The sequence below is a fragment of the Microtus pennsylvanicus genome, chromosome X (assembly GCF_037038515.1).
Source record: "Microtus pennsylvanicus isolate mMicPen1 chromosome X, mMicPen1.hap1, whole genome shotgun sequence".
Taxonomy (NCBI): Eukaryota; Metazoa; Chordata; class Mammalia; order Rodentia; family Cricetidae; genus Microtus; species Microtus pennsylvanicus.
Window position 1 is genome coordinate 85,642,403 of NC_134601.1, and position 27,481 is coordinate 85,669,883.

Consider the following 27,481-nt stretch of genomic DNA (forward strand, 5'->3'; position numbering starts at 1 on the left):
CTTGAGGACATTAATAAAAATAAGAAAGTCATAAAAAAGACAACAAATCTATGACTCCACTCGGCATCCAGAACAGTCAGAGCCATAAACCTGTGGTTAGCAGGTGGGGAGAAAAGGGGGAGGGAAGGAGGAGGAAAGAGGGGATGAAGTGGAGGAAAGGGGGAGTTGTTTCAAGGGTATAGACTTTCATTTTCCCAAGATAAAAGACATTCTAGAGATGGGTCTTCAACATGAATGTTCTTAAACCCTAACGAACTGCATGGCTCAAGATGGCTAAAATTAGGCCCAGGATGGTGGCACATATCTACAATTTTAACATTTGGGGGTGAAGTGCCGAGACAGGAGAATTGTGACTTTCAGGCCAACCTAGGTAACACAGTGAAATTCTGTCTCAAAAAAGGAGTTGGTAGCCGGGCGGTGGTGGCGCACGCCTTTAATCCCAGCACTTGAGAGGCAGAGGCAGGCGGATCTCTGTGAGTTCGAGACCAGCCACGTCTACAAGAGCTAGTTCCAGGACAGGCTCCAAAAACCACAAAGAAACCCTGTCTCGAAAAAACAAAAACAAAAACAAAAACAAAAAGGAGTTGGTGCCAGGAAGGTAGTTCGGTTGGTAAAGCACCTTCCATACAAGCATGGAGTTCGGATCTCTGGTACTCACACTCTTGTGTATGCCTATAACCCTAATAATCCAGATCTGGGGGGACGGAGACAGGTGGATGCCCAGGGCTTGCTGGCCAGCCAGTCTAGCCAATAAAAAAGCTCTGATTCCTGTAGAGACTCTGTCTCAAAAGACAGGGTAAAGGTTGAGAGCCAAAGACACTCAACACAACCTGTGCCCCACCCACCGCCGGCCACATAGGCAAGTGGTTAAAATATAAGTGTCGTGTGTATCTTACAATTAAAACAAAAAGCCACAGAAACAACACCAACCAAAGTGAAGAATCATTAACTAGCCTACTCTTATGGGTCCAGGAAGAGTTAGAATCAAACCTTCCAAGGAAGACTGTGCCCTTTCTTGTGGAAAACCCTGGAAAAGTGTGCAGGCCATCATTTCAGAGTCCCACGAGCCTTCCAGAACTCTTGGACGAGGACTTCTGGAATACTGAGTCCCGAGTGTTAGTCTAAATTAGTCTGACTAATGAAAACTATTGTCGGCTGAGTGGGAGTCCCAGGGCAAGGGCTGCATGCCTGACTGGCCAGATGCGGTCAGGAAGTCCCAGTGTGCTAAGGCTTTGTTTGATTTGTTATCGTGGTGCCTGTGCCAAGGGTAGATTGTCCAGACTTAGCCTTGGGGATCTGTCCTGGGTCAGTCCTGATCTCCTGGACAGTAAGGCCAACTGGCAGTTCCTTTACAGAGTTAACTCACGCCCTCTAGATGTGCTCCCTACAGCTTTGTTCATGCTGGGGCAATTGCTCTGTCTTTCCAGAGTTAACTCCAGCTTCACCCTCATCCCTCCTGCAACTGAAGGGCAAAGCCAAGACAGTTTACTAACCTGGAGAGACGGCCTCCTTTTCACCGTCAACAGGAAGAGCGGAAGTCATCCTTTTACCAGGTGACTTCGGGTCCTCCTCAGCGGAGGGACACTTGGTATCTTCCTCTAAGGTGATGATGGGGCTGAAAGGCAGCCTTGGCTCGGCCATACAGGCATCCATTTGAGCTACAGGGGGGGTGAGAGGCAGGTAGAGCACACTGGGCTTTTTTGGTACAGGAGGTGGAATCTTGCTCATCTTTTTCTCAGCTTCTTCCTGGCTCTGGAGGCTGATTCTTTCTGGTAGGGCTCTCACCTTGGGGACCCCATCTTCTACACTGGCCTGGGGAGGTTGCTGTGTTCCTGAGAAGAAAGCACCAGAGGAACTGGCAAGAGGTGTGAAGACAAGGGTGGAGGGCGCTGTAGACTCCCCAGGGCTCCTGCCACTGGGGAAGCTAGGTGACTTTGGTTTCCGCAACACTGTGTAGCTGTCTTGGGGGAGCTGCTTCACGTGTGGAATGGAGCTCCTAGGTGTCATAGCCATAGTAGGAGAAGTTAGCTGATACTCCCCAGGGAGCGAGGGTGGCCTGTGACCCAAGCTTGGAGGCCTTCGGGCCAGTGGCGGTTTCTCAGCTATGGGAGGTTTCACTTTTCTCTCTGGCAAGGTGAAGACTTCTTCTGCTCCAGGTTCCTCGGTGTAATCTGGGCTCTCAATGTCATCTTCTGGCTCAGACTTGCTGACTGACCTCAGGCGAACAGAACGGAGGTCAGACTGAGTAACCATGGGCATGATTGGCTGGTTTGGACTAGTTTTCTGGGCCAGTTTGGCTCCAAAATTGGTATCAGAGTGATGGCGGCTCACCTTGGTCTTGCTGCGGATGGAGATACTCATCCCCGACAGATCCAGGGTGGTTGAAGAGCTCAATGGTAGGTCAAATGATAACCGTGACTTGCAGATTTTTTCCATTGGTGACATCGGGGGCAGTGATGACTTCCTTTCTGGTACCACCGGACGTACTCGGACACTGGTGCTTGGAGGTGGTAAGTGGCCCAGGGTCAAGGACATGGAGACAGTGGGTGTGGGTGTCTCTGACTGGCTCGAGTAGCCACTGGAAGGGGACATCAGTCCAGTGGGCCTTCCAGGAGAGGCTACTTCCCTGGCTTCCACCTCAATGGAGAGCTGGGAGGGTGTTGTTGCTCTGGAGGTGGAAGGGGAGGCCAGAGACTCCGAGCTTCCCCGAACTTGAGTGCATTCAATGACTGTGGTGCCAGTGGCTGTGCTGGAGCTGGACAAGGATTGGTAGGTGTCACCAGACTTCCAGTCAGTAAGATACCAGTGGTGAGAGAACTGTGAACCTTCTGGATCTTTGAGAGCTGGCCCAGATGGATGACCTTGAGGATCTGGGTGAGATGAATGGTGCCCTTGGTGTTCCAAGGAGAGGCAAAGGCTCCTGGGCCTCTGGTCCTTGGGCAGTGCCAATTCACCTTCTGGTGGGAGGACTGGCTCATCTTTGACTAGTGAGACGCTTCTCATGGGTGGAGAGGGCTTCTTTTTGGCCTTCTTGAGTGAAATACTTTTGGATCTTTGCCTCCTGTGCTGCGCCTCTTGCTCAGTGCTGAGGGCTGCAATGTTGTCAGTACTGTTACTTCCTTCAGAGTTTGCACTGGCATAAGGCAGGATGCAGGCCTCTCCAGCCTTCTGCTCTTCACCATAGTCCACTGAGGTGACACCTGAGTCCGTGGGCACAGAAAGTGACCGCTCCCGGAATCTGTTAGTTCCACCTGGGCCTGTTTCCAGTCTTGAGGTACCACGGGCCAGGAGGCCAATCTTGGGAGGTCTTTCTGGTATTTGCCTTCGTTGAGTGGGGTGCTCAGAGTAGCTGGGTATCCCAGTGCATCCTGCTGGGTTATCACGGGTGACAAAGAGGGTAGCCGCCTCTTTAGGAACCAGAGGTGGGAGTGTGTTCAGAGAGACCCAAGAATTCCCAGAGGAAGGATTTTTTCCATTTTCACTGACTTGATTGCCCTGGCTGCTGGCACTTGGAGTCATGTACGTGAAAGCATCTCCCTTCCAGGAGGCGGAGAACGTTGACTCTGTTGGTCCATTGCAAGAACTGGGGACACTGTACACCATTGCCATGCTCTCCGTGCCAGGAGGGTCTGGGCCACCACGTGCCTGGTGAGGGTCTGCAGGCTCACTCGATGAGTGTCTTAGTCCTGGCGAGGTGAGACTTGGAAACCGAGCTTCCTGCCCAATAGCAACTCTTCCCTGAACAACTTGTGGAGCCGAGTGGCCAGGCCTGATGTCTGAGGCCAGGCTGCCTACCGGGCTGGTGCTGTGCCCTGGAGATAGAAAGCACATGTTACTGCTACAGCAAGGGATCCCCCGTCAGCTGTTTATAACCAGAACACCAGCTTTGTGCCAAGCAGCATTGCCAACAGCTTTGTCAGAATTCCTTGGTTCTTCCTTTTCACAGATGAGGATACTGGGGGAAGTTGGGATCTTGCCCATCGCCACACAGTGAGTCACGGGGTACCCTTGGATTGGCCAGATGGCTGCCAAAGACTTTCCAGCTTTGACGACTTTTTTTCAGAGTACAAGTGTCACGTGTGACTACCTCGGGTTTCCCCCATACTTTCTTTCTCCCTGGGTTCACAGACCCAGCAGATCTCAGGGGTCGTCAGGCCTGAGGTGAGAGCAGAAATTTCTAAACTGACTAAAGCCCACAGCAGCATGTGGCTCACAGCCCCAGCTATGAATCTGGACTTTGCCTGAATGCTATATTTCTGGCATCTGCCACCTTTTGCCTTTGAACATAAAAGACTTAGAGTAACTCACAGATGTGACACCATTCAGATGTTCCAATCTCCAGAAGTGTTCTCACATCCACAGCTATTCTAACATTACTGTTACTGCTACCTTACTGACATGGTAATTCATAATAGCCAGAATTTGTTGAATATTGACTATATCCCAGGCACATGGCAGGCAGTCTACACAGATATCTTTAGTTACTACAGTGACTGTATTGGGTCAATACAAGATTACAATTCAGGGGATGATTCCCCACTTCTATTTGCATAAATTTGGCATATATGGTAACATTACTTTTTTTTTTGAGATAAGACCTCATTATGTAGTCTTTGGCTGGGCTAGAATTCATGGAGACCAAGCTGGCCTTAAACTGGAGATAATCTTCCTGATTCTGCTACTGAGTGCTGGGATTAAAGGTGTGTACTTCATATCTAATTTACAGTACATTTGTAATGAAAAACAAGGATGTGGTGGATTTATTAGCCCGAGATCCCTGCCCTCCAGACTCAATCGCTGGTTTTGCCAAGGGCCCCTGGTTGACATTAATCACACATTGGCTTTCTCAGGATAGTCAAAGCCCCTCTACCCAGAATTATTTCAGGTCCCCACTGCCGCAATGGCACTTGCATGACAGGAGTAGTGGGAGATGGGAAAAGGGTTTGAGGGAATCAACTGTATTGGGGTCACCTGGGTCTCGCTGAGAAAAGTTAGAGAATCCAATAATGGTCCGCCTCCGCCTCAGGGTGGACTTGGGGTTCACGGCTGTCTCTGTGTTAAACAACGAGTGTCGAAAACTTGCATGTCTATCAAACTGCTGCCCTGTAGTCAAAATAAAGACACTTGGGTGCATCCTGGTTTCTGTTTAAAGCACAGTGAAAACTGGCCTGAGGTAGAGAGAAAGGATGACGGCAGTAGCGATGAGCATGAACAGCAGCATCCAGGAAGGTGGTACTTCTTCCCGCATCCCTCCCCCTTCCCCAGCTTGGTGCTGGGCACACACTCTTGGTTTTACAGGCCACACCCAGCTCATTTGCACTTCTTAGGTGCACTGGGCAGTATTTTTCAGCCCCACACTGAAATAAACTGGGTAGCTTTTGAAACTCCACAATCTGAACTCCAGAACATTCAACTTTCTGGGAGGAGGGCCTAGGTAGAAGCATTGCCTAGGAGTCCTTGGGTGGTTTTTCAGATGCATAGCCAGGGGTGAGCATCACTGCTTGTGGAGAGATGGGCCGGGGCTAGCATTATTTGATTATGATCATAGGGTTTCTCCTGTGGTGCTGGGGACAGAATCTGGAGCCTTTTATATTCAAGGCAAGTACTCGACCACTGAGATGCACCCTGTACTCCTGGGTGTGGTTTTTTGTGAGTGAAGGACTCATTTGGTTATCCAGGCTGGACTTGCCCTCATCACCCTGCCTCTGCCTCCAGAGTGCTGCGATTACAGATTTGTGCCATCATGCCCAGACTGACTTCACAGGGACCAGGTGAAAACAGCATCTCTAAGAAGCGCTCCTACTGATCCCATCATTTAGGAAGCAGTCGGATAGTCTGACCTACAGCTACCTGGCCACATTACCAAAACTGGCAGTTGGTGTTGACTGGACCCTGTCTAATTCTCTTAAGGTGCTGGGTCAGCTTTTAGTTCTGGGAATCTGTAGGGGGCAAAGTCAGGATGAGGAGATCCATGGGGCTAAACAGGCAGTTCCCCCGCCCTGTCTCTAGCTTAGTGGCTGGTTAAGCAGGACCCGTCCCCCACCAGTCACAGCACTCACTGCAGCCCCATCCCAGCAAATGGCTCCACAGGACAGAGTCAAGAGCAGCCCGAAAGTGAGACAGCCATTTAGACAGAGCACATCAGTGTTGCTTTGCGAATCTCCTAGCACAGTTTTCCCTCCCTTGGCAAATGAGCTCTACTTCCTGCCTCTCTTCCTCAAGATGACTCTAGGGGCGGTGGATCAAGCCAGATCCGGGGAGCATGGTCACGCGAGACAGAGCTACCCTCACTGCTCTCACCGACCTTTTCCACCACAGCAGGGCCCATGCTAGTCAAGGCCTCCTCCGGTCCCTTCAGATTACTGACGTCTTGCTTCCATCAGGGCCCTGCAGGGGTTCCTGATAGGACTGGCCCTGTTCCTTTCCAGCCACTGGAGTGGGAAGCAGAAATGCCACATGACCCCAACCTGGAGACTGTGATTGTGCTGTCAACTTGACAGAACCTAGAATGACCCAGGAGATGTGCCTCTGGGCATTAACTGATATGAGGAGACCCAGCTTTAATTGTGGATGGCACCATTCCTCAGGCAGGGGATCCTGGACCTTAGAGACGGAGAAAGGGAACTGAGCAGCAGCAAGTAGCCACTGTCTTCTGCTTCTTGTCTGCGGAGACAATGAGACTCGCTGCTTCCAAGTTCCTGCTGCCTTTGACGAGCTGTACCTTGAACTGTGAACCGGTCTATACTCTTGCTCCCTGCCCCCTTAAGTCGCTTCTGTCAGGGTTCCTTATTGCAGCAATGGAGAACGAAACGAAGAGAGATGCAAGTATCCCCCCCACCACTACTCTCAAGGTCATCCTGGGCCTCCTGTGGCTCTTTCTTTTTTCCCCCGTGTGCCCTTTCTGTGCCCTTCCCTTGTTACACTACCGTTAAAGCACATGTGCTCGGATTCTCATCTCCTTCTGGCTGTTATTTGTATTTTCCAAACCCAGAACTTTGGGTTTCTAACATTATCTTTACCTGAAACAAACAAAATTCTCAAACTTTGTTTTCATTTAAACTCAAAAGAAAACCCACGTTCAGAAAACTTTTGGCACATTCTGCAAAGAAACTTTTTGTTCGCTATTCCATGGTATCAGTTACAGTGACTGCAGATAGGGAGTGAGGGAAGAGGAGCCATCCCCCCTCTTCAGCTGGCTCTCGAAGCCCCCTCCACTCCCGGGGGAGTCATGACCTTGTCAGTAGCAGATAGAGTGGCCCTCCCTCCCCAGTACCCAGAGCATTCGGAGAGGATGGGCCTTTGGCATGAGGGAAACAAACAGGCGGTGCTAAGCAACTCTACCAGAGATGTTGATGGGCACAAGGTCGGACTGCGTGGAGCAGGGTTGAAGCCAGCGCTTCTCCTTTAGGATGGGTAGAGGGAAGGGGCCATTCCAGGCAGTTTGCTTGTCGGCTGTAGGCAGGCTCAGGCAGGCCTCGGGGGCCCTCACACCCTGCGTCGTGGTCTCATCCTCGCTCAGCTGCCGTTTTGCAGGCTGTTGGGAGAGAGGGTGTGATGGAAAGGTGCACTTCTGACTGGAGGAGCTGATGCCCATAGGATGACTGCTTAGGCAGAGCGGTTGGAGGCGTCCTCTTGAAGACAGGAAAGCACTGTACAGGGTGCCTGGCTAGGCACATGCTGTGCGGGGCCCTTCCCAGGGGGACCTCGCAGTAGCCCTGCTTGTGAGCAGTGATGAACAGTAGCTTCCAGGGGATCACATAAGAAGTTCAAGATGCCCTGCCGGTGGGTGCACGCTGGCTCTCCCAGGTTGGAGAAGAGACAACTCACCATCAATACAAACTCCAGACGCTTGGTAGACTGGGGCCTTTGGCTGGCAGTAGGCTCAGGGGCCTCATCAGAAGAGCGGAAGGTCTGCCCCAGAAGTCTGGCCTCCGAATACTGTTCCTCATATTCTTCTGAAAAATAGCATAGTGGAGACACACTCTAGGGAGCCAGGTGCCAGGCTGGGGGAGAACAATGAGCCAGGCGCCTGCACTAAGCTGCCCAGCCTGACTCATATTGCTTCTTTGAGCTATTTCCTGGCCACTGGGTTCAGAAATGGAAAAGTGCTTGGTTCCCAGGACCATGAGGGCAGAAGAGGAAAGGAAGTCAGTAAATCCAAGCCGTGCTGCTTTGGGGCCCATGCCCTCTATAGTGGTCCCCACCTTAAGCACTCAGCCCGGAGAGCCAAGACTCAGGATGTAGACACCCTTTGCTAACGGTTCCATTTTCTGAGGCGCTGCAGCTCTTCGGGTGTTCTGCAGTGCTACCAAGGAACAATGTGCACGAAGCAAGAAGAGACCCACACTGAGAAGTCCAGTCTGGAACTCTGTCTTGGATCGCAAGAACTTTACGGTTTCTTGGTTTTCTGTGAGACAAAATCTTGCATGTACCCCAGGCAGGCCTCAGAACTCAAGATCCTCCTGCCTCAGTCTCTTGAGTGCTGGAATTACAGGCTTGTGCCACCATACCTGGATGCAAGAACTCATACTTGATGGCTTTTAGGTCTGGTTCCACTGTGGATGGGATCAGGTCTAGGCAGGCGAAAAGTAAGGGAACCGAAGGTGGTGGCATAGAAGACAGCGAAGTTCACGAGCCAACGAGAGGAGGTAAGTATGTGTAAGATGGAGTAGGGCTGGCCAAAGCGATGGCTTAGATGAAATGGCGAGGAAAGCGAGAGCTCAACAGACTCTTGACTCTGGTCCTGGGGCTTGTTGCTCTCACGGCTCATTCTTTGCACCAGTGTTCCTAGTCTATGCCCCCTCTTCAGGAGCCCTCTCAGGTGCCTTTTCAGTCTCAGGGCAGACACCTGAAGATCACTCCTTCCTTTGGACTGTGGCTACTGGGCATGTGAGAAAAACCCATCTCTGTCAGGAGGTGGAATGCGCTCTCCCTGAGCTCCTGCTCACTAGTCCTACCGGATTCTGGATTCTGCCTGTGGTCAGAACAGTGCAGTCGCCCCCCTCCACCCTGCACTCTACCTCTTCCTTGCTGGACACAGGGCTCATGGTTAGCACTCCTTTGCAGAGATTGGGAGTTTTAGCTGCACTCCACTTGGGAGGCCCATCAGGGATTTTCTAGTCTGAACCCGACTTAGGAAAATTTTTTTTTTTGCTAGTATGGAGAAATAAGAACTGAGGAGACCTTTTGTCCATTTAGTATTCATTAGACACCTCGGGGGGGGGGTCCAGCTCTGTGTCCAGTGTGCCTGAAAAACTCAAGAGTAGTAAGAGAAACTCAAAAGTAGCGAGAGATGGCATTTTTTAGTGGTGCTGGACATACAGTCTCGGGCCTTGCACATGCTACTACAGAGCTACACCTCCAGCTTGGGGACGTGATTTCTACGGAGAACCTCATTGCGATTGGGAGGTTATTACAGGTAGAGAGTGTGCGGAGTCCGGATTAGGAGACCCTATAGATGTCCTCTTTGTTTTCTAGTGCCAGAATTCCAAGGCACGGGAGATATGACGACAGGAGTGCTGGAGGGAATATGCGTCTCCTTTGAGGGAGTCTTCTATTCCCCTCTCTGTGACTTGCCTGGCCTCAGCCTGTATGCTTTCCACTTAGGGACTACTGAATCAAAAAGGGAGAGAGCAACAGCCCCGGAAACAGAGTCTTAGCATCATCAGTCTGGAAGGTGAAAAGAGAGATGCTTTGGAACTGTTTTCTTTCTTTCTCGCTGTTCCCGGTTTCTTCTTTGCCCCCCTCCTGCTGCGCAGCCGCCTCTGGGCAGCCCCCCTCCCTCGCAGTACCTTGCAACAGGCTCTGGAGATTGAGCTGCGCCTCGCGAAGCAGTTCCTCTACACTCGGGGGCCTGCCCGAGGAGAGGAACACGTTCACTGGCTGTCGCCATGACGACCTCGAGTGGGCAGTCGCTGTCGCATTTTCCCGACCCGAGTTAGCTGCAGCTAGGGAAGGAGAGAGTGAGTGAGAGCGCAGCCGCGGGAGCCAGTGGGCTCGCTCAGTTCCCGAAGGCCCGCCCCTGCTGGGGGCGCTCTTTGGCGGCGCTTAAAAGGCGAGGGCTCGCTGTCCGCAAGATTTTTCCTCGACAGATCCTGCCGCAGTCCGTTCCCTCCCGCTCTGCCTGCTTCAGACCGCACCACCGCTGCCAGCGTCTCACTCGTGCCCTGCGCCTGCTGCCTCCAGGACCCGCGCCACCGCCCGCCTTCTCCGACCCCTGCAGCAAGGTAAGGCGTCCCGGGCCCGAGTCCCCCGGGTGGGTGTGGCTCGGGCTCGCTTGGCCCCGTCGCCTTCTGGCCGCACTTCGGTAGCTTCCCGAGCCCACCTCCTCATTTCTGCTTCCTCCCGCAGACCCTGTAACTCCCTGCCCCCAACTGCGGGACACTCAAAGCCCCAAGAACTAGTGACGATGTCAGAGCCGGCGGGAAATCTCAATAGCCTCCGCTTGGCGAATGAGGCCCTGCAAGAGGAGTTAAATGCCCTTCGAGGAGAGAATGCCCATCTGGGCCTGCAGCTCGGGAGAGCCTTGGCCGAGGTTAATTCCTTGAGGGGCAGTGTCTCGAGCCACATCCACCGGCCGGTGCCCATAGTGCCCGTCCTTGCCGGGGAGAACTTTGAGTACCCGCTCAGTGAGAACGAGCCCGCTCCTGAGGAGGAGGAGGAGGAGGAGGAGGCGGAGGTGCCTTTCCTGTGCTGGCCTCCTCCGCGCACAGATCCCGAGGATGTCTCAGATGATCTTTTGATTAACGTGGTCCAGGACTATTCCAACCCCGATGAGTCCACTGACCCCCCTCTGTCACCCAACCTGTCCCAGTCGGAGCTGCACTCCCCCGCGCCAAAAGAGCTGGCCCTACAGGTCTTTCTGCCACCGCTTGAGCGGCCAGACATAGAACCATTTGCAGGAGACCCTGTCTACCTGGCTGAATTTCTGATGCAGCTAGAGACTTTCATAGCAGATCATGAAGATTACTTCCCTGGGGGCGAGGAACGGGTGGCCTTTCTGGTTTCTTTTTTCATAGGGGAAGCGAGAGACTGGGCTATCTCAGTCACTCAGGAAGGAAGCTCCCTGAATTCCAACTTCCCGCTCTTCCTGGATGAAATGCGTAAGGTATTCTGTGGCCCCATCCCCTCACGCGTGGCTAAAAAGGCCATCCGTAGGCTCAAGCAGGGAGATTGTACCCTAAGCAGCTATGCTGATGCTTTTCAGTTCTTGGCCCAGTTCTTGTCTTGGGATGACAATCGCCTCCAAAAGCAGTTCCTTAAAGGCTTGTCAGAATGTGTCCGAAGGGAGCTCTTTTGGTCAACTGAAATTGCAGATCTGGATGAGCTGATTCTCGAGTGTGCGGAGATAGAAAGGAAAGTGCGGGTCCCCAAGCCAACCCCACTTTCTGAAGTTCAAAGCAGCTTCTACCCTTTGGCTCCAGTTCTTAATGAGCATGGAAATGAAGCTGTGGTGGCGTGCCACATTGAGAATGAGGATGAGGGTGAACAGGCATGCGGGCACAGGCTTTATCTGGTGGATCAAGGGAGGCCCTTCTCACAGGAGCTGAGGGAGGAGGAGGAGGAGATGAGGAAAGAGGAAGAAGAGATGGAGGATGAGGAAGATGAGGATGAGGAGGAAGATGAGGATGAGGAGGAAGAGGAGGAGGATGAGGAAGAGGAGGATGATGATGAAGAAGACAAGGAGGAGGAGATGAAGAAGAATGAGGACGGCGGTGAAGATAAATACGAGGAGGAAGCTGAAGTTGAGGTTAGGGTCCTGCTTCCAGAACAGGAGCAAGTGATAGAGGAGGTCCAGCATGAGCACGATCATGTGTATGTGCACGACTGCATTCACTTACACATGCACGCGCTTGCTGCCCATCATTATGGCCTACATGGAGAGGTGTTGCAGATAGAAGAACCTGTCCTTGTGGACACGTCGACCCAGACCGTGAGCTCTGCGACAGGCTACCATGCCGAGAATTACCTGAGCGTGGCACCTTCCATAATGCCACCGAGCAGACAGGGGAGCCAAAATCGCGTCCCACTTCTGGAGGGCCTTCCAGATACCAATTCTCCCTTCTACAGCTCACCACCACTGATTCACCATGCAGGTCACGTGGAGCAAGACCAAGTGCAAAGGCATCCCTCCGTGCTGTTCTGCCTCACTCCTAGACAGGGGGGGCACCGAGCTCAAGGCCGAATTCGCGTGTGAATCCTTTGGTGAGTTGGCCACAGGGAACACACCCTTCTACCGCATCCCTTGCTCTTGCTATTGCTGCTGTACCTGCCACATCTACTGACCAGTCCTTAAGAAAGCTCCAGACCTGAAGAATTCAAGGGAGACCTGTAGAATTCCAGACTGTTTTGCAACCACAACCAGCAAGTGAAATGTGCCCAACCAAGGCCATCTAAGAAGGGAGAGGTCAGTCGTCACTGTCCTCTTGCCATGTACTGTGCTCAGTCCTTGCACAAGTTGGAGAGCAAGTTTCTGGGCCTGTTCTTGTAAATGCACTGGTCACCTTTGTCCTCTCCTCTAGTTGTCCCCAGCCTTTGCCTCTCTGTGTGTTCTTTGCCCTGTGTTCTTACGGTTTTACTCTGACTAGTCAGGACTTCTTCACCCAATGCCTCACTGATCTTCCCCAATGACTTAAAGGACAGGCTACATTAACCTCCTGATGCCACTGAGGCCACTTCCTGGACAATGAGCAGGATGGCACCAAGAAGTATATACTTGTCATGTTTGCAGCAGAAGAGCCTGAAAGGGAAACTGACTTACACCCAGTGCAGCGAGAACACGAAGTCACACGTGCAGTGGACAGTCACTGAGACTTGCTCTCTTGGCCTGATGGTGGCAACCTGACTCCACTTTGAGTGCTGGAGTCACCCTCCCTCAGACTCCTGCACCACGACCCTTGAACAGGCTTTGGCCACTTTTCCCTTAAAGGGTTGGTGTTAGGGATGCGGGGGGTGGGGCGGCCGAGGTGGCAGCAGCGTCACAACTCAGTTTGACATCCTAAGGAGTGACTCTTGCTTTAGGTACATGGCCTTTTTCACCCAGCTAAGCTCTGGTCTGCAGACTGTGTCGTCAAGGTGGTGGAGGTGGCCTTGCTGCCCTGCTCTTCAAGCCCCTCTGACTCTAAGGAGTCTTTGGTTCTGAGAGAAGAGACCAGGGCTAGCTCACTAGAGACTGCACCCGTGCAGTGCAGCGGCCCAACACCCCCACGGCTCTCTCAGGAGGGACAATCTCTCTCAGGCCTGTTGCCGAACTTCAGTTAGCCAGCTTCAGGGGTAACTGCCTCTTTCACACTCCAGGGGCTTCTGGGGCACAAATTCAGGTGCCCTTAGAAAGACATCTGCTGTTCAGTTGGGTCCAGAAAATACTGCTTTTGCGGTGAAAGCCACACATGTGTTATTATCAGTTCTGGCCACAAAATGGCAGCCCGATTCACTGCTGGCCACGCTTGTCCCCATGGACACTGAACTTGCTGCACAGTGCCTAGCAGCTGGGCAAGTGCAGCCCAAGTGTCTGTGGCCAGCAGGAGGGAAATTCCATGAGAGCTCAGCCCTAGAATTTGAACCTAAGACCCGAGGAAGGAACCTGAGGAAGAGGAATCGGAAACAGACCCAGTCCTCAGACTGGTTTAGGGTGAGATCTCTGTTCATCTGCAAGAGGTAAGATGCCTGTTTGCTTATTACTTTTGTGTCTTAGCCTGAAGATCAGTGGAACTGGGTTCCCTATAATCTGTTGCTACCTTTTACAGTGGTTTCCCCCAAGAGAAGGGTTAACATATAGTCATTATGGGAAATTTGGGAAGCAGAGAACACTCTAAGGACAAAAAGCCACGTGTAAACATGCAGAATCGCATCGCGCAGAAGCAGCAGTCGCTCATTTCCTTCTAGTGGGTTCTCACTGCCCTTTCTTAAAGCGGAGGTCATTCTGCTAGAGGGCCAACAGTGGGACTGAAATGGCAGTCATGTGTGCCATGGAATCATTTCACCCTCCCGAGCTGTTAGACACTTCAGTTGTTTGGCTTCCCCATTCTCACAGGGGCAGGAGTAAAAAACACCACGTGAAGACTTTGTTCTGTGTCTGTTTTTCAGCTTATTTCCTCAGGCGAGAGTTCCAGAAGGGAAAACACCGTTCTTCGAAGCTCTGGACCCTGTCTGTTGATGTCAGCATGCTGGTCATGCTGACCCTGTGCTTGTGGAGAAGTGCAAAGGGCAGGTGTCCTGTACCTCAAATTTCGGAACCCTCCTTGGTACAGGCCTTGTCGGACCCCGTTGGCTCTTCTTACTCTGAACACGTGCAGCCTCAGCCAGGGAGAGTGCGCACGAGCAGTAAACTGGTTTGTAGGCCTCTGGGGGCAGAGGGGGCTTGGACTTCCTTTGACCTTTTCCCTTCTTTCCCAGATCTTCAATATATTTTGTGTGTGATGTGACAGCTACAGGAGCTGTCTGAAGCTCTGAGTGCCTCCTTGGGTTGGGGATGGGGGTGGGTGTGAGGGGTGGGGGAGGGAGAGGGGTGGGGTGGGGGAAGGGAAGGGGTGGGTGTGGGGTGGGGGATGCATGCAGGGTATAAGGGTAGCCCAAGGACTCCCTGAAGCCTGGGAGAAACAAATACGTTACTGTTGTGACTATTGCTGTTGTATTACATTGTGTTGTGAAGAGCAATTGTTCTGTACGCTAACGCTTTTTCTCCCCAATAAAAAGCCAAAAAGGGTGTGTAAACCTTGTGTCTGTCTGTGTTACTGAACGAACAGCGACAGGGACCTGCGGTTACTTAACTTCCCAGGCACCTTAGCTGATCTGTGCCAGCCCGAAGCCTTGAAATCCTCTAGGCAAAGCAGTGCTGGGAGGAGAGAGAATGGAGAGGTGGAGAGAGGACGCCTTTCCACTTTGGGACACTAGATGGTGCTATGGGACTCCATTGAGCTAGATGGAAACAAATTCCCAGAGCAGGCCAGCCAGAGGCAGCGAGACCTCTCTGTTTCTTGCTCCAAGACAGACCGCGGAATCAGAAAAAAACTACAGCCCATTCTGGTACTTGCTCAGCTCGCTCAGAAATGAGTTAAGACATTTTCCCCCAGAAGCCCTGCTACTTGTGCGTGCTGGGGTGGGCACTTAGGGGAGACCATTACCCTTCATCCCCATAACCACCCTGGACAGTGGATTATTTATTATTCTCATGCTCTTCAAGTTAAGGATACAGGCTTAGAAGTCACTGCCCTGTAGGTGAAAGTGGGTGGCCTCTTCACAACCCTGGAGCTGTTGGTTGTCATCCCAGGACAGCTCCTCCCATCCAACTGTCTAACAAGCCAGGTCTGTCTCCCGATTCTGCCCTGCATCCCAGGACAGCTCCTCCCATCCAACTGTCTAACAAGCCAGGTCTGTCTCCCGATTCTGCCCTGCTCTCCTTCCTCACGGGTTTCTGTGGAGAACCAGTCCTAGTTACAGCGACATTTGACTTGTCCTTTGAGAGGAATAAAGAGAGAACCATTTCATTGCTACAATCCAGGAAGACAATGGTCAGTCGGTCTCTCCTTTAGAACTGAGGAACTCAAGTCTCAGGAATCTAAGGTCCGATGGGAGACTCTGGGTCCAGCATACTGTATCTGGGGGCTCCAAGGGAATCAGCCAGGCGGTGGTTCTAGAATTCAGCAGAAAAGGCCAGCATGGCTGGACCAGTGGCAGTGATGAGCACGTGGCTGATGGCCCATTCTGAGGAAGGACTAGGCTATACAGGCTGTGAGCGGTCCCCATGCTTTCTAGGACGGTAGGAGGTCAGACAGGGTACCCAGCAGCCCTGAGATTTTTCATGATGTAGCAGGCGGGGGCAGGTGGGGTCAGTTTGTATAAAGACTCACGAAAGCAGGTGAAGGACAATAGGAAAAAGGACCAACTGTGTGCCAGCCCTGCGGGCTCCCAGGGCTGCCAGCAACCTCTTGCTGGCCACACCCTCTTTGCTTGTTTATACCTTTGCGTTCACAGAACCAGCTCATGGCATGCATGGGACACACAAGAAAGTAGCAGCAGCAGCAGTTTGGTCCATAACTTAAAAGGTGGGTGTCTAAACAAGCCTCTGCATGGGGAACTAGAAGTGACTACTAAGGATACCTGTAGATATCAAGATGCTTCGAGGACTAAAGGATGCCAGCTTCTAGAATGAAAACGCAGTCATGATTTACAGAGAGAGGGAAAAAAAAACCAAACAACCCATCAAGTCTCACAGATGCCTGAGTGTAGGAGAGGTGACTTGAAGAAGCTAGCGAGAAGGCACACAAGAATGGGAACGGGCGGCACTCAGTGCATACAGGCAAGTAGGCAGGGCAGCCAAAGACACCACTACATTTCTGGGTTGTTGCTGCCACCCAAAGGTAGACAGGCCCTGCCCGGATCCTGGGCCCTGAGCCTGAGGGACCTTTGCACCTCACAGTAGCAGCCCTTTGGTATGCCAAGAAAAATGCCAGAATAGAAGAAAGGAAGGAGGATGTGGGGGTGGAGGCGAAAAGGATCTTGAGGGTTCCCAAAACCCTCTTCCCAAGAGATGGAGGAAGACAGAGATTCTGCTGCCTATGACACTGGTCCCACCGTTCATTGTTAACGCCCTCTGGTGTTTAAATGATCTTTCAGCGAGGAAACAGATCTGAAAGTTCACACAGTTGGCTCTGGGTCACCCCAAGAGTGTGTCATCCAGGACCTGTGCTCTTGATCTCTACCTACACCACCGATAGAATCAATCTCCATGATTCCTATTTCTGGAAAACTTCCTAGGCAATTCTAATGCCAGTCTAGTTGTGGGGACTAAGTAGCCCAGATGACATTTACTGGCCAGTTTCCCCCGCGCCTTCCCATACAGCTCCCAATGCAGTCATGAGGACTGCATTCTATGACTGAGAAACACACGGAACAGCTATTCCTCAGCATATACCACGGTCTGGTGTAAACTCACCCCTCCCTGACACCTGCTCCAGCTTTTAGGAGGGTTGGTCCATAGGGTGGGTGCAGACATTTGTTCTGGAAAAGCTGGGCCTATCAGTGTGAAGCCTGTGCTCTCCATGGCCAAAACTGGCTTCTGGGGCTGAGGAAGGGGTGGCGTGGGCTCCTCCTAGGGATAAGCACCTAAGGAATGAAGTGAGAGACTGCCCCCACAAAAGGACTTCCAGCTAGCATGTCCTGCATCTTGCCCAGACTCGGGAAAGCTCAGCAGGCCATTTCTCCCCAGGGACCCTAGGCAGAAACACAAAGCCCAGAGTTCTCAAGTTGCCTTGGTAACAGGGAATCTACTTGGAAGAAAACAGTTTCTTAAAGGCTTAAAAGGGTGGTTATTTCCTTTGACAATGAGCAGGCCCTGACCTGTTCCCTGCACCCCCTCCCCTTCCTGCCTGCCACACACAGATGCAGAATAGGGGCCCCTTACCTCAGCAGCCCTCCTGATGGGGGATGGGGGTGGTGTGGGGACTGGGAATTGGGCCCTGGCTGTTAATATGAGAATGTTAAAATGGAATGTGTGAAGTGCTGGCCATGGTTTGGGGGAGGAGCTTATCTCACAGGACCCACACAGGTCAAAACAAGGAGGGCCAGTTTCCTTGTAATTCCTTTCTCCCCCATTTAGGGCACAAGAACGAAATCTGGCTGGGGTATGGACTAAGTCAGACAATCTGGCCAGCCCAGACTCCCCATCCCCTTAGCTGAGTCCCGATCATCTCTCCCCTAGACTATTGTAGCTCCTTGCTGTCCTAAACAGCTCCTAATCTCTGCTCCTACCAATCAAGCCACTTTCCATGTATCTGAGGTGGTGTTCCAGGTATCTGAGATGGTGTTCCTGTGTGTGTGTGTGTGTGTGTGTGTGTGCACGTGCACATGTGCACAGACACACATGCCTCCTTGAGCTTACAAATCTCATTCTCAATGGCACTCTTTCTGGAGAGGAAGCCTTCCGGACCTGATTCTGACATTCTTCACCATCTGATCAGGGGAGGCATGCCCACTCATCCTTCCTTCTTCTAGTCTATCTTCAGATATGTCGAATCACTTCCTTTATCTACTTACACACCAGACCTTTTCATGCCCTGGGCCTTTGCACATCCCATTCTTCTGCTTTAAAAACTCATAAACATTTAGGATGCGATGACATGACCCTACTGTCTACTTTATATGGGAGACTGAGGCTGGAGGATTGTTTGAGCCCAGGAGTTCAAGACCAACCTGCACACTATAAAGAGAACCTTCTGAAGAGGAGAGTAGGGAAGGAAATGAGGAAAGAGAAAAAACGGAAAAGGAGAAGGGGAAAGGGGTGGAATTTACAAACATTCTTGACTCCAGTGGCAATCTGCTCAGCTCCAAGATCACTTCATGAAACCGTCTCTGATCCCAACAGCCCCTGCTCTTCTCAGTCCCCCCCTCCCCCCCGTCCTCCTGGCTCCACTGAACCATGGGCCAGAGCTCCACTTAGGAACAAAGGTGTTCTGGGTTGTGATATGAGCTCATTGCTGCAGGGCCTGTGCAGCATGAGAATGCGGACTTTTCCCTGTGGAATATGGATGCTCCTTTGGAAGGAGGACTGGACCCTTAGACCTGGCTGCTGCTGGGCATATGAAGCTGGGAGGTCCCTGTAAACACAGGGAGAGGAGACAATAGGGATTGTAACCATCTGAGCAGGAGAGGAGGCTCATGCCCCTTCCTTCTGCCATCAGACTTCTGAAACAGTGGACCCCAAAGAATAAAAAATTTCTCCGGAATCCCAGAAAGGAAGGGCTGAAGCCCTGGTGTCTTCCAGAAGAGGAACCTGCCTCTCAGGAAGAGTTCTGACAACTTATGAGACCAATGTGCAGGACAGACCAGAGCCCAGACTATAATGGCTTAATGATTGCCCGCCATGTCTGTAACCCCAAATATGGACTTGGACTCACTGTTCCTCTTCTCAGTGTGGCCACACTGAAAACCACTTTTATCTGGTTTTCATTATTATTTCTCTTTACTTCCTCTTTAATCTTAGTTCTTCTTTAATTGGTATATTGAGGATAGGCGGCGAAGCCGAGCTTATTCAGCCTGCCAGGCAGCTAGTTGCTCCTTCTGGGCTGAGCTCCTCGGCAACACCCATCATCTCTCAGAGGGCCATGACCTCCTCTCACTCTGTAGTGAAAAGCGACCTCCACGGGGTTTACACAAACTTAGCCTTGACCTTGGCCTCTGCCATTCTTGTGATCACTTGATGTGATGCCCTTGAGTTGATCACTGCGCTTCTCTAAGTCTTGCTTTCCTCTTTTTCTAAAAATGGAGGCCATAGGAGAACATATTATTGAGCTCGTTGCTATGAACCAGCATTGACGATAATAGCTAATACCTAGCTGGCACTGACCATGGGTCCAGTCCAAGTGCTTCGCATTCATTAATCATCACAACATTCCTATGAGCAGTGCTCCTAGTCCTACTTTGGTAGACTAAGACACCTGGCACAGAGGTGAAGCTGACCAATGCCATTAACACTAAGCATGCAGATAGGCAAATTTTTGTGCTTCAGAAATGAAGCCCAAGAGAGCTGGGCATGGTGACACACACCTGTAATCCAAGCACTGAGGCAGGAGGGTGGCAAGTTGTAGGCCAGATTTATCTATAAGACCATTTTGACTGTAAAACCCAGTCTCAAGGAAAACAAAGCAATGACACACTAGGACTCAAGCATGGCACCTGGTAAGCTGAGGCAGGATGACCTCGAGTTCAAGGCCAGCCTTGGCTATATAGTGAGACACCCCTCCCTATCTCAACAAATAGGGAAAAGCACACAAACACACAAACAAAACAACAGAACGAGACCCAAGGAACATAGTGGTCTAAGATCTAGGGCAGGTTCTCAGCTTTGGCAAGTAATGTGTGGACTCCTCTGGCAGTTTGGTAAACCTGGATCCTTTCTTAAAATAACATTTTTTTAAAGATACATTCTTTTGGGCTGGAGAGATGGCTCAGCAGTTAAGAGCATTGCCTGCTCTTCCCAAGGTCCTGAGTTCAATTCCTAGTAACCACATGGTGGCTCACAACCATCTGTAATGAGATCTGGTGCCCTCTTCTGGCCTGCAGGCATACATGCGGGCAGAACACTGTGTACATAATAAATAAATATTTTAAAAAGATACATTCTTTCTTGTCTTACATGCATAAAATAAAATGAAATATATAGTATAACAAAGGAGATCAGTCATATGAGGTTCATTTTTTAAAAATCATTTCATAGTCCAGTTTTATCTCTAATAACAAAAGATTTGATGGCAAGTCTAGAGATTAGAGTCTGGTGATTTCTGAGATGTAACAACTGTATCACAATATGAAAATAGTTGTGATTTCTGTTGGAGAGAAAATCCCGATTTGGCTAATACTATTGTTGCCTACATTCAGACTTCAAGGAAATGCTAAAATTCTGTTCATGGTTCGTAGAGAAAAGATCAAATTGTTTTTCTACCCCAGTTCTCAGATCTCCTAAATTCTAGCTGTAGACTCACTAGAGATCCATGGAGTTCAAACTAAGGAGTGCTGCCAGAGGGCATCAGAGGAAAGACAATGACTGCCCTGTCAGCTGTGGGGACAAGCTGCGGCTGGCAGAGGGGCAAGTGTGTGGTTTCTCTTTCAAGAACTGTTTACAGAAATCATGAAGTCTGGCAGCTCCCTCTTCCTCTCGGTCCTGAGTCAGCAACCCTGGGTGGGGCTGTTGCTGTCACAGTTCGTTTGCATTTCTGGCTCTCTGCAAACCCATCCCAGAGAGTTGATTCTTTTTTTTTTCACTTTTCTCACCAAGGAAATGTTGGTGGTGTTTATTTTGTTTTAAAATGAAGACCTGCCTGAAAAAGCCTGGGATTAAACCGGACTCGCTGAACATAGCGGACAATGAGGACTACTGAGAACTCAAGAACACTGGCAATGGGTTTCTGATCCTACTGCACGTACATGCTTTGTGGGAGCCTAGGCAGTTTGGATGCTCACCTTACTAGACCTGGATGGAGGTGGGTGGTCCTTGGACTTCCCACAGGGCAGGGAACCTGATTGCTCTTTGGGCTGATGAGGGAGGGGGACTTGACCGGGGGAGGGGGAGGGAAATGGGAGGCGGTGGCGGGGAAGAGACAGAAATCTTTAATAAATAAATAAATAAATAAAAACATAAAAATAAAATGAAGACCTGTTTGCGAGAGACACAGATGTCTCATTAGTCTGGAAATAAGTAGACGTGTTATCAACCCTAGCACATTTTTTGAACTAATGAATGCCTTACCCTAGGACTTGGGCCAGACTTGGGGCATGCTGAGAAAAGGGGGAAAACTACCAACTGGGTCAGTCACCCCAGATCATCAGATAGAATCAGGCCTTGCCCCGTATCTCAAATGCCTTTTCCTGCCTTCCGGAGTCTCCCACCTGTCATTGGAGTCCCTGTTAAGCAGGACAGCACAGTACTGGTCACTGGGACCAAGGAGAGTATGGTCAGAACAGTAAAAGGCCTTCCTTGCCTTAGTTCCCATTCAGGACACAATGTAGACAATGCTCCAGATGATCAAGCCCTGGGCCTATCTACAATGCCTGGCTTGAGGGTCCCTGCTGTTAGAACCTGATGCCTTCGGCTCTGTTCCAGGCCCTCATACTTAGAAATGAGCCACTTTGGCTGAGGGCCATGTACTAAAAAGCTGCAGCTTAATTCCCACAGTGAGAGGTAGGACTGTGACAGCCCTGTGCACGCTGGGCACTAAAGACGCTGCTAGTTGAGGATAAATCTGCCTCAACATGAGGAACAGAAAAGCATGCTTTCTTAGGCTTAGGCCGAAAGCTACATACACAGGAATGAGGAGAGTTACTTTCTTGCCTGTAAAGCACATGCACATGCATTCGTAGATGTTCAAACACAATGGGATTTCCAAAACTCTTGGTCAGACTGACCAAGAATAAGAAGAGACAGAAGGCTGTCAGTGAATAAACCTTGGAAGCAAACATGGCGATATTATAACTGACCTTATAGAAGCAAAAGGAATAGAAAGGAAGAACCTGAGAGCAATTGTATGCCCAAAAGACAACCTAGATGAAATGACTAAATTTCTAGAAAGACACAAACTGTCAAAAATGTCTGGCAATGAGGCCAGCAACCTGGCCCAGCAGATCAAAGTGTTTGCTGGGCAAGCCTGGTGCTCTGGCTCCTGTCCTTGGATTCCACGGGAGAAGGGGAGAATTGACTCTAGAAAGTTGTTCTCTGACCACCACACATTGTGGTGGTTTAGTAAGAATGGCCCCCAGAGGATCACATATTTGAATGTCACTGGGGAGTGGAACTCTTCGAAAGGATCAAGAGGTGTGGTCCTGGTGGAGGAAGTGTGTCACTAGAGGTGAGCTTTGAGGATTTGAAAGTCCATGTCAGGTCCAGTCTGTCTGTCTGTCTCTGTCTCTCTACTGCCTCCAGATCAGGATGTAAAGCTCTCAGCTACTGCTCCGGAGCTATTTGTGCTGCCATGCTTTCTGCCATGATGATAATGGACCAATCCTCAGAAACTATAAGCAAGCTTCCAACTAAATGCTTTCTTTTATAATCTTGTCATGGTGCCTCTTTATAGCAATAGAACGTGACTAAGACACACATGCTCTGTGGCATGCTCATGCCTGCACTTACACACACACACACAAAATTGAAAAATAAAAAATTTGAAGTAGCAAAGAAGTTTAGAAACTTCAAATAATCTTATAATAACTAAAGAGACTAAGCTACCTACAAAGAAAAGCTCAGAGGGCCTGGGAAAATAGCGCATTGCTGCTCTTATAGAGGACCTAGGTTTAGTTCCTGGCACTCACTTGGCAGCTTAGGTGCAGGGACTCTGATACCCTTTTCTCCCTTTCATGAACACTGCATGCATGTGGTGCACAGACTTACTTACATGCAGGAAAAGCATTAAAACCAATAAAATACAAATAAATAAATCTTTTTAAAATGAATGGATAAATAAAATATAATATATATATATACACAATGGAATTTTTTTAAAAAGAAAAGGCCAGAAACATATGGATTCACTGGTGAAGTCTACCAAATACTTAAAGAAAACATCAATTCTTTATATATAAACTCTTTCAAAATATTGAGGAAAATGTAACACTTTTCAGGTCGTTCCATTAGGCCACCACTACAGTGACACTAACACCGACAACAAACAATACAAATACAGACCATTATCCCTTATCAATATGAATGCAAAAATTCTCAATGAAATGCTAGCATATCAAATCCAGTAATATAAAAAAGTAATCATATACCACTACCAAGGATAATTTATTTTAAGAATGAAAGATTGTTTTAACATCTGAAAATCAGTATAATGCATCATATTGATAGAATGAAAAAAATCATGATCGATTTCAGAAGGCACAAAAAGGCTTTGGTATTTAAAAAATTCAATATCCTTTCATGATAAAAGCATGCAAACAAACTAAGAATAGACAAAGAGAAACTCACAATAGCATCACATTTAATGTGTTGAAACACTGAATATATTCCCCGAAGATCAGAAACAAGAGCAGGGTGTCTACGTTCTACTACTTCCATTCAACATTATACTGAGTGTGAATGAGAGATCCTCCTCACAGGCTCATGTGTATGAACACTCCGTCCCCAGTTGGGGATGCTGTCTGGGGAAGTTATAGAACCTTTTGGAGATGGAGCCTTCCTGGAAGAAGTGCATCACTGGAGGTGTGCTTTGAGGGCTCACCCACTTCCTGTTCCAGCTGTCTGCTTCCTTTATACAGATGAAATGTGATCTCTCTACTTCCTGCTTCTGTTGCCATGCCTTCCCCATACGATGAACTTGATCGATCCCTCTGGAGCCAGAAGTTCAAATAAATCCTTTCTTCCTTGAGTTGCTTTTTGATCATGGCATTTTATCATGGCATCAGAAAAGTAACTAATACATACAGGTTGTAACCAGAATGATTAAATTAAAAAATTAAATAAAAGGGGTTGGAGAGAGCTCAGCAGTTAAGAGCACTGGCTGCTCTTCCTGAGGACCCAGGTTCAATTCCCAGCACCCACATGGCAGCTCACACATGTCTGTAACTCCAAGATCTGACACCCTCACACAGACATACATGCAGGCAAAATGCCAATGCACAAAAAATAAAAATAAATATATTTTTTAGTTTTCTAAGACAAGATTTCTCTATACAACAGTCCTGGCTGTGCTGGAACTCACTCTGTAGACCAGGCTGGCCTTGAGCTCACAGAGATCCACCTATTTCTGCCTCCTGAGTGCTGGAATTAAAGGCATGCACCACCATTGCCCGGTTAAATAAATTACCTTTAAAAATTAAATAAAATACATACAGATTCGAAAGGAAGAAGTAAATTAAATTTCAAAGATGACACGATCTCATACATGAAAGATTCTAAGAAATCCACTAGAAATCTATTAAAAATAATATGTTTGATGAGGATGTAGCCTATGAATTATTTAAAAATGTAGTATTATATACTTGTAATAAAATCTGAAATGAAAAATAAAGCAGGAGTGATGGATAGTGCAAGTTATTCAAAAGGCATCAACAGGAAGATATCAAGCTGGTGGTTAGCCTGGGTGACCTCGTGAGACCATGTCTCCAAACAAAAATTCAAAAAAGAGAGTTAGGTCGGTAGCCCTGATTGGCATATACAAGGTTCATTTGCTATCCAATGCTGACCACTAATAAAAAAGAAACCAAGTCTATTTAGGACATCATCATGGAAAAATAAAGCAATGTGGGCTAGAGAGATGACTTAAAGGGCAAAATACTACCCATACGAGCCCAGTGACCTGACTTTCTGCCTGGAATACATGTAGAAAGCAGATGTGGTGGTAAACATCTGTAATGCCAGTACTCGTGAGAAGACACGGGAGGCAGAGACAGAAGAATCACCTGGACACTTGTGGCCAGCTATCTTGGAATTCGCTGCTCAGCAACAGAAGCAAAAAGATGAAGGGAGAGAACTGACTCCCAAAAACTGTTGTCCTCATGTCCACATGTGCACCGTAATATGCATGCACCTACCTAAACACACACACACACACACACACACACACACGCACGCACGCACACACACACACGCACACACACACACACGCACGCACACACACGCACATGTGCACACACACACGCACATGTGCACACACACACACGCACATGCGCGCACACACACACGCACACACACGGGCACACGTACACACACACACACCACACACTTGGAGGGCATTGAGGCAGAGATACATAAGACTTTTCCTTCTAAAAATTAAAATAAAGCTGGGCATGATGGCACATGCCTTTAATTGCAGCCTGGTCTACAGAGGATGTTTTTTTTTTTTTTGGTTTTTCGAGACAGGGTTTCTCTGTGGTTTTGGAGCCTGTCCTGGAACTAGCTCTTGTAGACCAGGCTGGTCTCGAACTCACAGAGATCCGCCTGCCTCTGCCTCCCGAGTGCTGGGATTAAAGGCGTGCGCCACCACCGCCTGGCTTCTACAGAGGATTAAAATAAAACAGAGGGCTGAGAATATTGCTCAGTGGTAGCACACTTCATTGGCATGCATAAGACCCTAGGTTCAATCTGTAGTACCAACACCTCTTCTCCAAAGAGAATAAAACACATAGAAACAAAGTTAACAAAAGAGATACAGAATTTGTATTTTGAAAACCATGAAACATGGAAAAGATAACTATGAAAGCAAGCAGAAAGATATACCATGTTTATGGATTAGAATACTTAATATTATTAAAATAGCACCCATATTGATATATAGACACAACACAATTCTTGTAACACTTTCCTTTGTAGAAACTGACAAAGTCTACATGGAAATTCAGATGGCCCAAAATTGCCAAAGCAACCTTGAAAAAGAACAAAGTTGAAGGAATTACTTGCTGATTTTAAAATTTCACACAAGTTTTTTGATTATTAAAATCTTAATTATCAGACTTAAAATTAAATATAGAAAGCAATATAACAGAATTGAGAGTCCAGAGGCAAGCCCGCTCATCTATTGCCAACTGACTTTGGACACAGATGCCAATTCAATGGCAAAGTCTTTTCAAAAAGTGGTGTTGGGGCAACTGTCTAGGTAAATGCAAAAAAGTAGAACTGTAATCCACTCTTATGTACACACGAAGGTAAACCTAAGTGTATCAAATACCTATATGTAGCAGCTACAACCACAAAACTTAAAAGGAAACATAGGTATAAATCTTTGAGCCCTTGGATTAGATCACGGTTTCTTAGATATGACAATAAAAGAAAAATACAGACAAGTTGAAATTTAAAACTTTTTGCTATAAATAGAGGTCAGCACCCAGTGGTGAAAGTAGCTATGAAACTCAGGTGGTTTCAGGTGGATCCTTAGTTTTTTCCCATTCTCCCTTGGCTCCAAGACAGCCTCCAGAAAGTGTTTCAGACTCCCCTGTGGTCCAGAGACGATGTCCCCAGGAGAAGTCAGACCCCAAGGACCAGAGCTCTGTGTAGCCCAGACTGGCCTCAACCTCGTGATCCTCCTAGCTCCTCCTCCTTCATCAAACCCTACCAGTAATTTCATGCAGAAAGTGAAGACACCCTGCAGAATACGAGAGCATATTTGCAAACTGTGTATATGATAAGAGACTTGCATCTAAAATGTATAAGCATCTCTTATAAATCAATGAGATAAATAATCCAGGACAAAAGCTGGCAAGGGATCTTAAAAGATGTTTTTCCAAAGAAGATAAACAAAAACACACCAGAAGATGTTCAACATGCAATCACTAGGGAAACGACTAAAAAAAAATACTACTTGACATCCACTAGTATATCTATAATAATGATGATGATAATGATAATGATATAATTAGATACATGGTAGTTGGGATGTGGAGAAACTAGTACCTTCATACACTGCTGAGGAATCCACTTTGGAAAACAGCTTTGCAGTCTTCCAAAACATTAAACACAGAGTTACTGCATGATGCAATGCTTTTGTTCCTAGAGATATACCCAAGAAAAATGAAAACATATGTCCACATAAAAACTTATACATGGATGTTCGTAGCTGAACTATTTATTCTCTCCCCAAAGTAGAACAATCCAAATGTTCACCAATGGGAGACTACATAAACCAATCATACAACGAAAAGTTCCTCGTCAGCAGAAATGAAGTACTGATACATCCTATGCTATGGACAGACGTTGAAAGCATCACACTATGTGAGAGAAGATGGCTGCAAAAGGCCACATAATGAATGATCCCATTTCATGACATCCAGAACAGGCAAATTCACAAAATCAGAAACTCCAGCAATGCTTGCCTGAGGCTGGAGAGAGGCTGCTAATGGGCACATTAGGGGATGCTCTGAAATTGGTAATGGTGATGGCTGCATACTCTCTGAAGTTACTTTAGTGCAGTATAAACCCACTGGATTGCACAACTGGAAATGCCTGGATTTTATGGTGTCTACAGGCTTTTGTCTCAATGAAGCTGTTCTGAAACAACAA

General features: G+C 48.7%; 2 protein-coding genes across 6 annotated transcripts in view; one reads left to right on the forward strand and one right to left on the reverse strand.

The window, feature by feature from the left end:
• Positions 1–27,481, reverse strand: part of Nhsl2 (NHS like 2) — a 284,290-nt gene that overhangs the window by 10,987 nt on the left and 245,822 nt on the right. For 2 of the 5 annotated variants that reach the window (XM_075956764.1, XM_075956767.1), the window contains 2 exons: positions 4,972–5,103; positions 1,494–3,812 (listed from right to left, as the gene is read on the reverse strand). In XM_075956764.1, coding sequence (XP_075812879.1) covers positions 1,494–3,812; positions 4,972–5,103 — 2,451 coding nt within the window. Of the gene's footprint in view, positions 1–1,493; positions 3,813–4,971; positions 5,104–7,341; positions 7,535–7,827; positions 7,956–9,791; positions 9,944–27,481 lie in introns of those variants that run through there. The other 3 variants (XM_075956765.1, XM_075956768.1, XM_075956766.1) reach the window with 2 other exon arrangements.
• On the forward strand, positions 9,927–14,712 carry Rtl5 (retrotransposon Gag like 5). The gene is made up of 3 exons (XM_075956769.1): positions 9,927–10,226; positions 10,351–13,656; positions 14,086–14,712. Exon 2 carries the CDS (start codon positions 10,409–10,411, stop codon positions 12,194–12,196), a length of 1,788 nt encoding a protein of 595 aa, XP_075812884.1. The 5' UTR covers positions 9,927–10,226; positions 10,351–10,408; the 3' UTR covers positions 12,197–13,656; positions 14,086–14,712.